The sequence below is a fragment of the Gavialis gangeticus genome, unplaced genomic scaffold (genome assembly GCF_001723915.1).
Source record: "Gavialis gangeticus isolate Ggan-Ray unplaced genomic scaffold, GavGan_comp1, whole genome shotgun sequence".
Classification (NCBI taxonomy): Eukaryota; Metazoa; Chordata; order Crocodylia; family Gavialidae; genus Gavialis; species Gavialis gangeticus.
Genome location: NW_017729014.1, coordinates 21,720,730 through 21,737,218, shown reverse-complemented (window position 1 = coordinate 21,737,218; position 16,489 = coordinate 21,720,730). Strand labels below are relative to the sequence as shown.

The window sequence follows — 16,489 nt, the reverse complement described above, 5'->3', positions numbered from 1 at the left end:
CACAGGGTGATCTGTGGGACTATAGGCTGTGCGTATCTCTTCTGTCAGCGCTGGCTCCTGGGATACGTCCGGAGGAACAAGCTCACCGCCCAGCTGCTGGCAACGGAGTAGGCATGCTGGAGGGAGGGTTTTTTTACAGCTTAGTGCAGTGGGCTGGTGGGTGTGCTTGGAGACACGTGGATAGCTCTGTGTGCATATGGCCAAAGATCTCCCCTGCCCTCTCTTCATCCTGCCAACCTCCCAACCCGCTCTGCTGCACTGGATGCACAGCCTGGTCCTTATCCCCCGAGAATTAGCACAGCATCTGGCTGCCTCTTGGTCCTATCCAAAGTCCCTTGTGCCCGACGGGCAGTGGAGACCCATCTGCACCCTGGAGTGGTCTCCTTCTGCTTCCAGCTGGACTCCCCACGCTCCCTGCCCCGTGGCGATGGGGGGCTCCCCTCCCTGCTGCAGCTGGAAGAGGAAACTCCCCCTTCCCTGACACCTTTGCTGGCTGCCAGCCCCTGCTGAGGGGAGAAGGGAGCATGAACATCATAGGCATCAACTTTCAGGGACCTCTGAGGTGACAGTCCAGAGCAAGAGCGGTCGGGGAAGGGCAGTGCGATGGGTGTGACTGACCTGCCTCTTTCAGCAAGCCGCTGTACTCTGCCTTGGTGGCCCTCGTGCTGTCCTCCATCACCTTCCCTCCCAGCCTGGGGCAGTTCATGGCTTCCAGGGTAAGTCCTGAGCTACCCCCCCACCTCCGGGCCCTGTGTGTCCTCTGGTCACTGGGGATGGAGCTGCCCACACCCGGGTGTTTCTGTCCACAGCTTGGAGAGGGAATCTGGCCCCTTCCTCACTTGTGGCTTCACTTAGACTTTCTTTCTAAGCTTGGCTACTCTTCCAGCTCCTCTCTGCAAATTGTTCGTCCCACTTCCTAAGTCATCTTTGTCTGCCCTGAGCGCCCTCTGAAGCCAGCGTTGGCCCTGAAGCTGGTATCCCAGGCTTGATATGACTGTAAGCGTTTCGGGCTGGGGCCAATTTTACCCATGAGCAATGCCACGGATGTCCATTGAGTTACCCTTGAAGGCAGCTGGCAGCAGAATCAGGCCGCGTCTCTGAGGACAGCCACGGCGGCCAGGAGGAGGTGGGCCTGTGGGGGATGCATTCATTGTCTCTGCTAGTCAGACCTCCTTCCTTCCTCCCCAGCTCACCATAAAGGAGTACCTCTCCTCCCTCTTTGACAACCAGACCTGGGGTGCCCTTTCCCAGAACGCCTCGCTGGCCAGGCCTCCTCAAGTTGACCCAGAAAACCTCTGGATGGAGTGGTGGGACCCTAACATCACCATCTATGGCAATTTGATGATTTTCATAGTGTTGAAGGTAGGCAGGGTGGGCAGCAATGCAGGGTAGACCTACCAGAGGTAATTTTGGATCAGCTGGGGAGGTCCTGGGAGCAGTGCAGTTGCTAGAGCAGAGCTCACAGAAGACTGCAAAACCCACCCGAGAAGCAGCATCTGTTAGCGTGCGCTGACCAGTGGGCTGGCCTGGTGTGGCTGCCACCTGTGCATGAACCAGCTCATTTAAAGCTGCGAGGGCAATGCAGACTTCCCTGGGGGAAAGCCCTAGTCTGGTTATGGTTAGGGAAAACCCTGTGTCAGTTGAGAGGAAGCCTGGCCAGCAGCTCCTGTGGTGCCCACCTGTATCTCATGCTTGGTCCTGAGACCCAGAAAGGCTTGCAGAGTAATGCATGCACCGAGACCAGCTCAGCACAGCCCTTGCAGCCCAGGCCAGAAGAAGACTTCCTTCCAGGTGCCCCGAGCTGCACATCCTGGGGAAGGGAGGGCCAGGCAGGGGGCATCTGGCAGACCACCTCATGAGGTCTCCTTCACTTTCTCCCTCTTGTCTTTGTTATTCAAGTTCTGGATGATGATCTTGGCCACTACCATGCCAATGCCAGCTGGGTACTTCATGCCGATCTTTGTGTACGGTGAGTCCGTGTCACCCCGGGCGGAGAACCATTTCTGCAGCTGGGACTACCTGGACCATCTTATTGAGCCCATTACCACAGCTGGGCATACGGACGGCCAGCTGGAGCAGCTCGTGCATGTCCTCTGCAGAGAGAGGCTGTTGGGGTCCCTCAGCTCTCCAAGGCTCACTCTGCAGGAAGGTCTTGAGACAGAGAAATCCCAGCAAGGCCCATATGCAGCCCCGTGAGCTTGGGTCCCTGCCCCGGCGGGATGTACAATTGACCATCGCTCTGTGCACTTGAGCTTCTGCCCCACTCGGGACCCACTATAGGCTGGGCATGGTTTGATTTCAGCTCTGACTCTTTGTCCAGGTGCTGCAATTGGGCGTTTGATCGGGGAAGTGGTGGCCTTTCTCTTCCCCCATGGCATCAAATTAGACGGCGCCGCTAACCCCATTGTTCCTGGAGGGTATGCGCTGGCTGGTGAGTCTGCAGCGCGTGAACTCCTGTTCTGAGCCCTTGCTAGGGGGTAAGAGGTAATGAATGAGGCTGCAGACACTACACTTGCAAATGCAGGAGTTCAGGGGCTGGACCTGTAGCTTCTGCAAAGCCCTGGGCCATGGCTACCTTAGATCTGGTTGAGGCAGGAGACCTCACCCATCTGAGAGCTGGGCCATAGCAAGAGGTCATTGCTTGTTTTCTTGTCTTCTTGCCAGGGGCAGCAGCGTTCTCAGGCTCCGTCACTCACACCATTTCCACCGCCTTGCTGGTTTTTGAGGTCACTGGGCAGATTGCCCACATCCTGCCCGTCATCATGGCCGTGCTCATTGCTAACGCTATTGCCCAGAAGTTCCAGCCCTCCTTCTACGACGGCACCATCATAGTGAAGAAGCTGCCCTATTTGCCCCGGATCAGGAGCAGGCACATTGAGTGAGGCCTCCTCTCTCCTTTGGGAAACTAGATTTTGGAGGGGAGCTATGTTGGTCTGGTGGGTGGGTGGCAGGGCAAGCTGGAGCCAAAGGGGATGGGGGTTGGAAACCGAGCCCCGCTGTGGTGCAGCGACCACCTTGTGCTGGGCGTAGGGGCAGGGCGGTGGTACAAGGACCGTCCTTAGCTTGGCTGGACACGGTAAGGACCATCAAGCCTTCACATCAGTCGGGGGGGTCTGCGTCTGGCTCACATCATACCCAGGAGGTGCTGGCAGCCCAAGGGACCTCAGCGCAGGGTTCATGGAGAGAATTGCCCTTTCCCTCTCCGACCCTCGGCCCTTCCTCCTCCAGCTCCTACCGTGTGACCACCGACCAGTTCATGAACACTGATTTTGCCGTCCTGCCCAAGGGGGCCACTTTTGAGGAAATCCTCCAAGTCGTGACTTCTACGGATGACTTGGAGTATCCCATCGTGGAAAGCGCAGGTACCAGAGGGGGGGGCTGTGTCCCCGATGATGTCCCCGGCTGTCCCCGTCCTCCTGGGGCTGTTCATTCTCCTCTCTAACCCCCTCCCCAGGGCTTTCATCCTTTCTTCCTTCCCCTTCCCTTTTTCTTTCCATCTATGATATGAGGAAATGTTGGAAAAGAGGATTATTTCTTCAAATACCCAAAAAGAACTGTTGTAAGAGGAGGGTGACCGTTCTGTGTGTGTGGGGGGGACAGGACAAGAAGTAATGGGCTTAAATTGTAAAAAGGGAGATTGAGGTGGTATAATAGGGGGCTGGACCCAATGATCTGCAAGGTCCCTTCCAGCCCCTAACAACCTATGAATAGGATGAACTTCCTAATTGTGAGGGCGGTGATGCAGCGGAGCAGATTGCCTTGGGAGGCAGTGGTGTCGCTAGCTCTGGCAGGTCCTACAGGCGGGTTAGACAAAGACGAGGTGGTTTAGATGGGGATCATCCTGTCGCAAGCAGGGGGTTGCATGCCACGACCTCTTGAGGATCCTTCCAGCCCTATTTCGTCTATGGTTTCAGCTCCAGATGCAGAAGCTGAGCACTGCTGCTGCCCTACTTCTGCAGGTCTGGGCGACGACTGGGTCAGACCCGCTGCCTGGGTTGGACGCAGCGCTGGGTTGAGACAATTCCCTTGGAAATGGCTGGTGTTTCCCCTTAGCTGTAGGGCCACCGAGGAAAGGAGTTGCTGCTGCTACAGCAGATGATATTCTGAGTTTTGTCTCAGTGAATCAGGAAAGTCGGGAGGAGCGTCTAAGGGTATGTCTGCACTGCACAGTATTGCGGAGAGGTCCCTGAGATAGCTTAAACTAGCTCTGGTGACAATAGCAGGAGCTACTGTGTGCCTAAGGCTCAGCACAGCCTTTGGTGCAGAGTTGCCTCCCCGGAGGACACACGCTCCTTGCCCGCCTGGGTGGAAGAAGTGTGCCTTCAGCTCGGTGCCACGATTAGGCATCAGTCCATTGGTGTAAGGGATCTGAACCACCTGCCCACTGCCTGTGCAGAGTCCTCTCCCAGATTTCCCCTCCTTCATCCCCAGAGTCCTTGTTGCTGGTGGGCACGGTACCAAGATCTGAGCTGGTCAAATTCCTCCAGACCCATGAAGATGCCAAGCTGTCTTCCCAGGAGGCTGGGGAGAAGGACAAGGTAAGCCCAGAGCCCTTGTCTCCCCTGCTCCCAGCTCTGCAGGGGAGAGATCCTTAAGGAAGTGGCTACCATTGCCCCCTAAAGAGGCTGAGCGAGTATCCGGTTGGGATGGGCTGATGGCATGGAGAAGGTGCCGACCTTGGAGAGCAATCACGGTTGATGAGCAAGCATCCAGAGGAGGGGGCTGGGAGGTTTCCTGGCCAGGAAGAGCCTTTGCTGTAGGAGGGGTGCCTGCATGCCCCATGGTAGAGTCCTCATCAAGGCTTCCTGGTTGAGTCTAGCCCCGTCCCATAGCCTGTGCAGGATTGCTCCCTACCTGGCATTGGAGAGGTTGGAAATGCTGCTGCGGGCACTGTGCACAAGCACCCTGCTTGTTGGAGACAGCAGCCCCTCTGCCTCTGTTTCCCTCCCTTACAGGTGCTCTGCAGCGGGACACTAGGAGAAGACTGCACCATCAACCCCATCACGTTCCAGCTGTCTCCTTGCACCTCTCTGCACCAGGTAACCACACCAGAAAGGGGATTTGGGACATGCGGCGCTGGGCCCAGCCAGGGGAGGGGTGGGACTGCCCTGGCTATTACCCTGATCACGGTCTCCAGCTGCAGCCAGAAGCCACCACAGCTGGCAAGCGCCACAGGGTGGAAAAGCTCCACGATATCCACAGGCAGATGCTTGCTTTACTCAAGCCCTGACAACCCACCCGAGGCACCGGGATGTTGGTGAAGCCAGGTCCCTGTGTGCGCTCTCCCTGGAGGTGCTTAGTGCTAACGTGTTCACCGAGCAGTTCCTAGCAGCTGTCTCCCCAGGTCAACGCGGCGTGCACTCAGGGCTGTTTCACTCGCAGACGGCTGTGCATGCAGCCCAGACTCACGGTGGGGCAGAGCAGGATAAAACACGTAGGGAGACCCGCTCAGGGGAGCAGCCAGCTCCCCTGCCCATGCCCATCTCCACATCCTGTTCTCACGGTGCTGTGAGATGTGCTGATGGGGGACACTGGGTACCAGCCGGAGTTATTCTGGCTTGTTTCTTCCCCTGGGTGCTCGCATGCAGGGAGGCCGGCATCTAGTGTCGGGTGGTGGGTACTGCAGAGTTGCCTTCTCTGCCGGAAATTTCGGCAGGGCAGGGCAGGAGCCTTTATCCCTCCTTGTCCGGTGAAGTTGCCCAAATCTGTTCCAAACAGATGCCCTGGGCTACCAAATCGAAGTCACCCCATTGCACAGGGGGAGAGATGCCACAGGGTGGGGAGGGAGGAGAGAGACCGCCCTGTGGGAGGATGGCTGGAGAGGGTGCAGATGATTTGGGCTCCCTCTGTGTAGAAACGCCCTCCGGACCCCAAGGGCACAGACACACAGGCCTCTCCTCCTGCCTTGCTGAGAGAATGACACCCCTTCCACTGAGGAGGTCAAAGCCTTTTTTGCAAGAGGGAAGGAAGCCCACCTTGCAAAAGTAAGAGCTTGGGACTTTGGAGTCCAGTTGCCAGCAGCTGCCTCCTGCAACCCCGTTCATGGGTCATGGCTTCCTCCCCCCTGCAACCTCCCCCCTTCTTCCAGACCCACCACCTGTTCGAGCTGCTGAATCTGCAGCGTGTCTTCGTCACCTCCCTAGGGAGAGTCGTCGGGGCTGTCTCAAGGAGCGAGGTATGGGCTCTGGCCAGAGGGGAATCAGGACAGCTGGGGCTGGGGTGGTGTCCGGGGAGAAGGGGGATGTGCAGAGGCCCCAGGCCTCATCCTGTCTTGGGCAAGGAGAGGGTGTGGGGAAAGTGGCTGAATGACTCTCCCTTCGGCAAATGGGGGCGGGGGTGTCATTCATTCCCCAGCTCAGATGGGGAGATGAGAACAGACCGCATGCCTGCCAGGAGCCTCACACACCGGCTGATTTCTCCTGCAGGTGAAGAAGGCGATAGAAGATCTGGCAAATCCGAAGACAGGCAAGTGAGAGACTCTGAGCCTTGGACAACAGCCCGCTCCCTGTGCCCTGCCTCACCCCCATCCCTGCAGCAACGATCAGGGCCAGGGAGAGACACAGATCCAGTGCTGGAAGGAGACCACATAGCTTGCTCCCCCAAAACCATTTCTTGTACATTAAAGTGTTCCTCAAAGCTTGCCTTTCCTTCCTGCCTTTCCTTTCCATGTGTGTGATAGCAGATGTGCCTGTAGCTCTTTGCCCCTGAGAGCCCAGCCCTCACCCGTGATAGCAATAGTGCACTACGTCGGGATGAGCAGTCAATGCAGAGGGCAAGTCCAGGCTGCCATGGCTGTAGCAGGGGGACACGTGCTTGGGACACATGGGCTTGGGGCTGCTGTCACCCTCTAGGCCCACTAAAAGTAAGAGCCCACCACTTAATCCCTGGAGTGCTTTTTCCTTGTTCGTTTGGTACAGAAAGTCCCGGGTCCAGATATCACCGGTTTCTAGAACAGAGGGCGACATCCTTTAGGAGCAATGGGCAACCCCAGTCACTGCTCTGACTTGGCTGCCGCGGCTGCCCCCGCCACCCAGCTCCCACAGTTCCCAGCGTGTGTGTGTCCATAGGCATCTCCTTCTCCCATAGCATCCCTGGGCTAAAGCTGCTGTCCCCCATTGATCCTGTAGCACTGCCCGAGCCCAAATGGAGCGATATGCAGGCCTGAGGAGCAAGAGGACTTCCCGCCAGCCCCCGGAGGAAACGCTGCAGCTGGGGGGTTATGTCCATAGCAATGCGGCTGCCTCCGCTGAAGCCCATTGTTTCCAGTCCCAGGGTGCATTGGATCAGAGACAAAGCCAGGCACATGCAGATTTCATCGATCACTTTAATTTCTCCAAGGATACAGAACATAGGGAGGAAAAGACGTCACAGCCACTGCAGCAACCCCGCCCCCCACCTGTCCCCGGGGCCCGCTCCCTTCGCCGCTGCAGGGAGCGTTGCTAAGGCGCACAAGATCTGTCTCCAGGCAGCACGAGGGAAACCAGCTGGGAGGTTACACAGCTCACTGGGAAAGGAGACGTGTCGGCTGCGTTGGACTGTACAGTGTCCGGCCAAGGAGGGGGGCGTTCGGGCGATGCCCTGGGGCAGCAGAGGATGTGTGGCCATAAGTTATACTCAGCTGCAGGAAGAACAGCTCTGCAAGTAGCTTTCTTTAAAGTCCCAGATTTAAGGTGTCCACTTCAGTGGCAGGGAGCCTGCAAGAGATGCCGCCCTCCACCCGGGTCCTATTGCAGGTGTCAGCATCAAGCTGCCTCCTTCACATTAACTGATAATATTCAGCTGTTCCCCAACTCCCTAAGGTAGTCTGGGGTTCCCATCTAACCCATTTCCTCTCTCCTCCACAAAGAGAGCAGGGTAGGGCCCTAGTGTGGGACAGTAGGGTCCATGCACAGGACAAGACACCTAGGCAGATGTGCACAGTGATAGTGCACAGAGCCCGATGTGCACAGTGATGGTGGTAGATCACCACGCTGCGGGGCACAGACCGGGCACAAACATATTGTGACCATATCCTCAAATGGGGATGCTATAGCCTGGTGAGGAGGGCAGGGCCATTCCTGCAGACCCTCCCCAAGCAGCTCCAAGCTCCTGGATGCCATCGCTGGCACATGCTTGGCATTCGAACACCACTGAGAGGCAGGAACCAGTGTAACCAGCTTGCTTGCATTAGCCTTTAGGCTGGGCTTTGCAAAGAAGCCCCAGGAAGGTCGAAGCCTGGCTGCCACTGGAGTGAAATGGGACACGGGGGTCTAACAGCCTTTGAACCTCAGGCTGATTCCCTCCTACTAGCCAGCTCATGCTTGCACCTTGCCCAAGCCACCAGTGCCAAGGGTTAGATGGAGCCGAATGCCTGTCTGCAACAGGGCAGGCTGAGGAGCCTGGGGATGGGCCTATATTTAAACCTGCCAGGTGCTTGTCTGAGCTCCACAGAGACAAGAAACCAAAGCATTGGTGCATAAGCCACACACACACGCTGGAAGCTCCTAGGACAAACGGCTGCAGCTGCAGAGCAGGTATCAAATGCACAGGGAAGAGGATGCCTTCTGGGCGCTTCCCAGCCCTCGAGGGAGCCCGGCTGTGCCTGCCATCCCCCTTGTTCTCGCATCAGTGCCACTCAATGCAGACCAGTGGCCTCGGAAACAAATCAGAGCCTCAGCTGTGGTGCGCGTGGCATCAGTCCAGTCGTGGCCTGCTCTGGAGGGCTAGACGAGACGCAGTGAGACAGTCCCCTCCTTGCCATCCTCTGTCTAGACAGTCGCAGCGGGCACTGCTGCAGGGGCCTTCTCCCCGCATGCCACGGTGAACCCAGAGACAGCTGCTTCTGCAAGTGTCCAGGAAGCCGGGGCTGGACGAGCGCGAGTGATCTGAGCAGAAGATCTCCCTGCTGCCCCGGCCCTGTCTGCTCGCTCCTGCGCTGGGGAGAGCGGGGAGGGAGCATCTAGTTATAAAACACGTCATCCTCCGAGAGGGAGCTGCTGTCCACGTAGCGGAGGGAGCTGGTGAGGCGCTGCTGGAGGGTGCTGCTCGCGCTCTCCTGCTCTCCGGCTGAGCTGGCCGGCTCCTTCTGCACGCTTCCTAGCCGGGAGCTCCTGGCGTGGGGGGAGCCACAGGGCAGAGTCCCCAGGGAGGCGACACTTGAGTTCCACTCGTCTGCCGTGGGGTGTCCCCAGGGCGGCGGGGACGTGCACGCGGAGGGGCAGAAAGCTGGCAGGATGCCTTCCAGCTGCGGGCTGCTGATCGCCTGGGGACTGGGCAGTATCTTTTCCTGTCGGTAGATGCCCTCCAGGTCTGCAAGCAAAGGTATTTTGAGATGGGGGGAGGTTGTTAGAGACTCAGCAGGATAAAGCAAACCAGGAGACTCTCAACTTACAGGGCCCTGAGACAGATGCACCCCAAGGCCAGCAACTGTTTTGACAGCTACTGATTCTGGGTGCCCATCTCGAGACCCCAATTCTCAGAGGTGCTGCCCACCCCAGCGCCCTCCCGATGCAGCTCAGGGTGTTTGGTACATCTGAGCCCTGATCCTGCTCCAATGCTGCCACTGTCATTGGCTTTGTGGAAGAAACCCCAGGGAGGCAGAGCTGGCTAGTCAAAGAGGAGTCTGTGACAGCCTCTTGGAAGATGATACACAGGGCCACGGCCAGATGGTGTCTGGTGCAAGACACCAGTGCGCGGGGCATCGAGATCCCAGCCAGAATCTGTTGCACACCAGTCCCACAACACACAAAGTGTGGCAGCTGGGCCTATTTCTGCTGCTCCCAGAGCGAGGGGAGCTGCCAAGGGACTGCAGCCCTTCGAAAGGGCTCTGGATTTGCATGCTTTGCAATCAGTGCCGGAAGGGACCCGATCGGGATTTGCAGGGGAGATGACTTCTGAACGGGGGCACCAGCAGCATTGCAGCCTGATCACAACAGAGCAGGGAGGAGGTACCTGGAAGCTGTATGACATCCTGGGAGCTGCCTCCATAGTTGATTTCGTCATCATCTAGCGAGGACCAAGCGCTCAGGGTGGCTTCGGTGATGGCAAATTGCTCCGCTACACCTGGACGGGACCACAGGAAACCCAATGCGGGTGAAGAGGGGATGGGAGGGAAGCCAGGCCAGGTTCTCACTGTGGTTGTCCCAGGGAACCATCCCACTGGAATCAGTCTCTGCCTGGATCAATTGTAGAGTAACCAAGAGGAGCATGTGGCTTTTCCCTGGTAAACCCACAGGGTCCATCAGTGCTACCAGGCTGGCTCAAACCATGCTCCATCCACCTCATGTCCTGTCTCCAGCAGTGAGCAACATCACCAGCTGCAGAGGACACTCCAGGAAACCCTGGGATGGGATCACCTGTTCCTATCCTAGTGCAGGGGGTCTCTGTGGCTAGACAAGGAGGTCAAGCTTTTAGGTCCTGGCAGCCCTAGGCAGCCCATTGGGCTAGCCTGGTTAATGCATACCGGTTTTGGTAGTCATAGTCAATGGCACACGACATAGCAGCGTGGCCAGCATCGACTCTGCCCGCTGTTCACTCCCCACCCTGCTTGAGTACATACCCAGGTACCCCTGGTCAAATTAGGGAACTCTTCAGGACAAGCCCTGGATCTGCGGGGAGACACAGTCATTGCCGGGCTTGTCGCTTTCCTGGCAGCTACCTGCTGGGGCGGTCTGCAGCTGCCTTGCCCGCGACTCCCCATCTACCTGCTGCAAATCGCGCCTCCTTCAGCTCATCGGTGAGGTAGGAATACTGGTCTTCATCCGGCAGCGATGGCTCCCAGCCCGACTGGGGGGCACTCCAGCCTTTCCACTCGATGAGGTGAGCCACCCGGCCACGGGCCATGGCTGTGGGCTTGGTGATGTGATCCTTGATGGTTTGGACCAACCCTAGAGCAGAGACACGGGGTGAGCTCGATGGGAGCAGGCAAGGTTGGGAGCTCCTGGACCGATTGCACTAACACTGGGCATGGGAGGAACCATCTGTATGACAGCCTGGCTTCCTTTCTGGATGGCTTAATGTCTCCCCGCAGCAGCACCCCGTCCCTCCAGCCCCACGCGACCTCTTCTTGCCACTCTTCCGGTACGGATGATGCTTTTAGGCATTTTTCCCGGAGCATCCCAGCTTTGCTTTGGCACGTCTCATTGAACAGAGAGTTACTGGACGCTTGGCTGGCAAACACTGCCTCTCACGGAGGGTGCATTTCTATGGCACTCACATGCAAGCCTTAGCTGCCCTCAATAAAGCCCAGCAAACAGCGACATTCGAGTGGCGCTAGCCACGGTCGTTCCAAGCAGAGAGATGCTATGTTGCACCATAGAAAATGTCCTTTTCTTTTTAGGAGTGAATTAAGCACCGGTGGGAGGGGCTGGAGTGACGGCCATGGGAAGGAAACTCCTCAAGATGCTCTGATGAGAGCATAAGGAGCCCCAGATCCGGCACAGCATTGCAACGACAGCACTGGACACTTCACCCATGTCCTGGAGACAAGAGGGTTCAGGCTCCAGAGCTCTCCCATCCCATGGCCTTGCTTTTCTACTGAGGTTGCTACCAAGAGGATCAGATACTGCCATGGAGAGGGTGATCCTTTTGGCACCGGGGACAGCAGTCCATCAGGAATGACACTGAGGCCTAGCAAACTCATTATGCCTGGGCCAGCCCCTAAACCAGCAGCTGCAAAGTCACCACACTCAACAAGTAGGGGTCCAGTCCCCACAGACATCTAATAGGACCGGCCAGACCCAGATCAGAATTGGAGTAGGTGACTGCTTTCGGTACCTTGCTGTCCTCGGCGATTTGGGCTGGATCCGGGGTGAAAACCCCTAGAGCTTTGGGAGGCAGGTCACCAAGGGGCTGCCCCAAAAGCCCATTGAAGCCGGTGAGGTGCCGGCTAAGGATCAGGCCTTGTGCTGGTGCAAGTGGCAACCGCCTGTTTTAGAGCTGGCTTCATCGCACATGCTGCATACATGCCAGCCCCAGCTCTCCGAACAGAAGGCCGAACGACCTGGGAGCATCCTTAGGGAACGAAGAAGTTCATTTTTAGGTCTGCTTTCCCTGCTGTGGGTCTGATTCTGGAAAAGGCAGTCAAGGCCCCATCAGGGAGGGGTCTGACGAGGCTCTAAGGGATTTGGCTATGCTGGGTATAAAGCACCGACTCTACCTCTGGGAAGGGGCTCTAAAAAGTTGTGCGCGCATCTCTCACTGGGTGCATCGATACGTGCATTAACGTGCTTTAGATAATTAAATCCATTGTGAGGTACTAGGCAAATGTGCATTAACTAAAGAGCGTGGTTTTAAAGTGCTGCTTAATGTGCATTAGTTTATTTTAATGCACATTAATTAAAAAGCATGTTTTTTTAGTGACACTTTAATGTGCATTAAAATAGGCAAATGAGCCTTAAAGTGCATGTGTAGACACACCCTGTCTCTCTCTCTGGGTCCCCCACACCCTCCACTTCTAGCTCCTGACTCAAGTTGGACACGCTGCATGGCCATAGCTGCTAAATCCTTCTGTCTGGATGCAACACCTCAGATATGTCTCCCTTCCCAGAGCGGTCACCGGATTCATTGCTCCGGCAATAAGGATAAGAGCCAGGGATGGGGATGGAGAATTGCCCGGGGAGGCAGTACTGGGCTGTGAATCTCGGAGTGGCCATCTTGCACTGGACTCTGTGTTCGTTGGGGAAAAACTGAACATTTGGGGCTTTTGCAGGGTTTGTGGCATTTCCACCAAATCACCCCAAAACCTTCCTGCTCCTCTGCCCAGTTTGCCCCAGCTGCTTCCTCCCCAGCGGCCATCAAAGCCGAGCATTTGTCACTCAGCCGTGGGCACCGTGAGCTTTGCGGAGGAAAGGGAGTCTGGCCAGACAGCTTAGTGACTGCTGTCTCCATGGAAACAAACACTTTATTAATCTCCACATTGCTCAATTAATTATGCCGGTGGACAGCACTGCTCTGGGAAGCTCCTGGAGCAGAAAAATTCCCCTGGCTTCACCGGGCATGCGAGAGCCCAGATTTGGGACAGGCTCCCATGCCTTGCTTCTGTTTGGGCTGGACCCGTGCAGGGAGGGAGGCAGGGAGCCCCAGCCATAATTATGGGGGGGATTTAGAGGCATGCCCGAATGGCAGCCCCCTTGGAGCCGATGCAATGGGCTGCTGGAGGGGAGCCTGCCGTGGGGCACCAGCAGCTCGCATCAACCTCCGCAGTGCTCAGCACCCACACCCCAGGACACCAAAACTCCTCGTTGTGCCTCTGGCCCTAACCCTAACCCTGGGCTAGGCAATGGCATTCACCCCAGCCCCAACCTTAGGCCGAAGCAGTGACCGAACTAAGGCCCTTTAGCACATTAAAGTCAAGACTCGGGTGTATCTCAGGTGTGTTAGCCCATATCCGAGCCTTTGGGAGAACTGCAGGGCTTGTGTGGCCAGCGGTTGGGCACAATAATGATCCTTTTTCTCTTCCCTAAAGCCAAGTCCTGGCTCTTATCAGCCCTGTGAGCTCTCCCAGGCCTGTTCCTCTGAGATATCAAGGGTCCTTGCAAATTGGCTTTGGAGGGAGTCAGGCTGGATGACACCCAGGTCTGAACAGGGCAGAGAGAGAGAACCGGGACAGCACAGGACTTGAAACCATTCCCGGGGGCTGTTTAAATGGGGAACGATGAGAGTCCTGCCACGAGTCCTCGAGATAGTTTTCTCAAATGCTCAGAGCCCCGAGTTTCCCCGCTTTTGGAGCGAGACCTGGCAAGGGAGGACTCGAGTATCTCCAGCTGGGGCTCCACTGATAGAAAGACGAAGAAGATGGGAAGAAGGGAGGGCTGGTCTTTACCTACCCACCAGAGAGGAGGTCGCCAGGGCTGTGACGTTGTAAGTGCCGGAGCCCGACTTGGAGCTGGAGAGAATCCCATGGGAGGTCTTGAAACATTTCTGCAGAGACAGGAGATGGTAAAGGTGGCAGGGGGGGCTCTGAGCAGCCTTGGCCAGATCCATGCAGAGGGACGGGAATGACGGACGAATCCTGTAGACCTCTGAGCTAAAGGAGCCCCAGACGGCTCAGCAGCCCCAAGCGCTGATGGTACCTGGGGGCGACTTCTTCCCACCGAAGCTCAGTACGAGCTGCCCCTCTTACAGTAGCACCCCCTGCCCCTAAAGCTTGTCTGGACATGGGAAACCAAGTGAGGCAAAGAGCAGCCAGCTTGCGCTCACCTGCAGCGGGTCCCAGCAGAAATCCATCTGGTTTTCCTGAAACAGAGCAGAGGAGAACGCCTAAAATAATGGCCAGTCCCAGAGCTACCCCATCTGCAGGTCCCCCTTCCTCCATGATCCCCTGCATGGCTTTTATGGGACGGAGATGGCCGTAGCACTCCGGGGAGGGTGGGTTTCGTCACTTCTGGGGGTAGCACTTAGCACAAGGAAGCGCCGAATAAGACTCCTGGGCACGGCAGATGTCTTCCTCCACCAGGAGCTCCAGAGCGAGGAAAGATAACATTTTACATTGCGTGTCCGCTATCCAGGCACTCACCTTCACTTTTCCTGCCCCCCTTGCACCCAATGCCACGATCCTCTGGCTAGCAGGGGGAAGCAGGTACCTGCTGGCACAGGGCAGGCTGCCTCAGTCAGCGGGCAGGGACCCCCGTGCCATTTCTACCAACACTGCTGCTGTGGGGTTATGGGGTGTGGGCTGCAGGACAACCCTGTGCTCACCACGGGGCCCATCCATGGCCCCCATCACAGACACAGTGCCCCTATTATAGAAGGCAGAACTGGAGAGCTCTGAGGCTGGGTGACTTGCCCAAGGTCACACAACACCTCTGTGGCAGAGTAGCATCTTGGGCCTGGCTCTCCCAGATGACAAGCTAGTGCTCTAACTGCTGGACCATCCTTCCTCCCTGGCTCTGCTCACATGTGCACTGATGGGGCTCTGGGATTGGGGTGCACGATTAGCTTACGCACCCCAACGATAACCTTGCAGGTCTCCCCAAAGGTTGCTCCGGCTGGACTCAGCACCTGATGCTCTCCTTCCTGCTTATCCTGTTTTATTTATTCATTCCTTCCCATTCCCCTGCTCCTGGCCTTGCTCCAGCCCCGTGCGTCACTGCTTTCGCCTTGTTTACCTCCCAGGCGCTTTCTCCCTCCAGCTGACAGCACATCTTGCTCATTGCCCGGCTCTGTCTGGAGAGAGCCAGCAATCAGAGCAGGCTGAAGGTGGCCGTGCACATCAGATTGAATCTGTCAGGGGGAACAGCACGAGGGATGCCCAGATGTGGGCAGGGGCAGGGGCAGGGCTGGAAAGTCAAAAATTTCTGCCTTTAAGGTAATGCTTGCTCAGCAAAGCGATGCTGTCAGTGGCGGGCTTATTACTGGGGTGCACTCAGCCTGCTTCCATCAGTCACGCTCTCCAAGCTGGACGGGGGGCTGTGGGTTATATTGCTGCTGGGCCACGAGAGCTGTGGGTTTGATTCCCTGCTCTGCCTCTTGCCTTGGGCAAGTGGCCTCAGTGCAGCCTCTGCGAGGTATATACTACTAGGTACGTAACTCTCGCTGCAGTTATCTCCCTGAGTCCTAAATCCTCTTGCCCACACAGAATATGAGTAATGCCTGTATTAGGGGGCTGGAGGGTACAATCCTTTCATGCTCATTCGATGTGGTGAAAGCGTCAGATGGTACCTACCCTGGGTAGGCTACCAAAGGTCTGACTAGGAGGGAGACAGCTTGTTATTAACAGGGCTCCTCTGACAAACAGGAAGAAGCCCAGCTTTCTGTGGGTGTCTCCATCGTGCAGTACGTTGCAGCGTGGACCTAGCTAACTGGGGTACCACTCGCCGACTAACAGCGTCAGCGTGCAGCTCCTGGGAGCTCAGTGCCGATACATTTAGCTTGCTTCTTGGCAGCCGAAATAAATTAGATCCCAGTGAGCTTTGGGCTGCTGTGGCCAGAGTGGTATAGACACGTGCAGAACGAAAGACCACGAAAAGAGCCGTCTGGCCTAGTGGAGAGAGCATAGGTAGGTGGTGGGCACAGAATACCTCTTTTCCAATAGGCTGCGGCACCAGTTCCCAATCTCTTCTGGGTCCACAGTCTAGATCCAAACCAGTTATCATTTCCTTTGGAAGATGCAAGAGGCGTTCTTGTGGTGCTGGGGGAGAAGGGGCTGGTACGGGAGGGGGTGGCTGGCTGGGGGGATCCCAGGCTGGCACACGCACAGGTTACGTGCCGTCCTGGCTGCTCCAGGCAGCGTGCGTGATCTTTGTCCTCGGTAGCCGGCTCTTTCGTTACCTTGCTGACGGTCTTCGCCGCGGCAGCCGGCGGCCCTTGCTGGCTCTCATGGGGGGCAGTGGGCAAGCGCTCTGGCTGGCTGGGTTTGCTGGCGGCAGGATATTCCTTGTGAGCACTTGTGAGGAAGTCTGCAAGGGAAGAAGGCGAGAGAGGGAGAGGTGGGCTACCCTGGTATCTGCTCTTTCCTTCCCGCTGAAAGGGGAGTTGTGGCATTGCCCAACCCCAAACCATTTTGACCGAC

General features: G+C 57.0%; 2 protein-coding genes across 4 annotated transcripts in view; one reads left to right on the top strand and one right to left on the bottom strand.

The window, feature by feature from the left end:
• The window catches only part of LOC109293845 (chloride channel protein ClC-Kb-like), a 24,212-nt gene extending 17,575 nt beyond the window's left edge, over positions 1-6,637 (top strand). Inside the window, exons 11-20 of the mRNA XM_019511975.1 lie at positions 632-716; positions 1,189-1,362; positions 1,900-1,969; positions 2,321-2,431; positions 2,665-2,878; positions 3,229-3,362; positions 4,432-4,538; positions 4,956-5,039; positions 6,089-6,175; positions 6,426-6,637. Of these exons, the coding sequence (XP_019367520.1) occupies positions 632-716; positions 1,189-1,362; positions 1,900-1,969; positions 2,321-2,431; positions 2,665-2,878; positions 3,229-3,362; positions 4,432-4,538; positions 4,956-5,039; positions 6,089-6,175; positions 6,426-6,473 (1,114 nt within the window). The 3' untranslated portion in view covers positions 6,474-6,637. The remainder of the gene's footprint in view (positions 1-631; positions 717-1,188; positions 1,363-1,899; positions 1,970-2,320; positions 2,432-2,664; positions 2,879-3,228; positions 3,363-4,431; positions 4,539-4,955; positions 5,040-6,088; positions 6,176-6,425) is intronic.
• Positions 6,638-7,534: 897 nt separating this feature from the next.
• FAM131C (family with sequence similarity 131 member C) overlaps positions 7,535-16,489 on the bottom strand; it is a 21,310-nt gene continuing 12,355 nt past the window's right edge. Inside the window, exons 2-7 of one of the 3 annotated variants that reach the window (XM_019511972.1) lie at positions 15,999-16,376; positions 14,179-14,214; positions 13,810-13,899; positions 10,683-10,865; positions 9,931-10,041; positions 7,535-9,288 (exon numbers count right to left, since the gene is read on the bottom strand). In XM_019511972.1, coding sequence (XP_019367517.1) covers positions 8,939-9,288; positions 9,931-10,041; positions 10,683-10,865; positions 13,810-13,899; positions 14,179-14,214; positions 15,999-16,376 — 1,148 coding nt within the window. In that variant the 3' untranslated portion in view covers positions 7,535-8,938. Of the gene's footprint in view, positions 9,289-9,930; positions 10,042-10,682; positions 10,866-13,805; positions 13,900-14,178; positions 14,215-15,998; positions 16,377-16,489 lie in introns of those variants that run through there. The other 2 variants (XM_019511973.1, XM_019511974.1) reach the window with 2 other exon arrangements.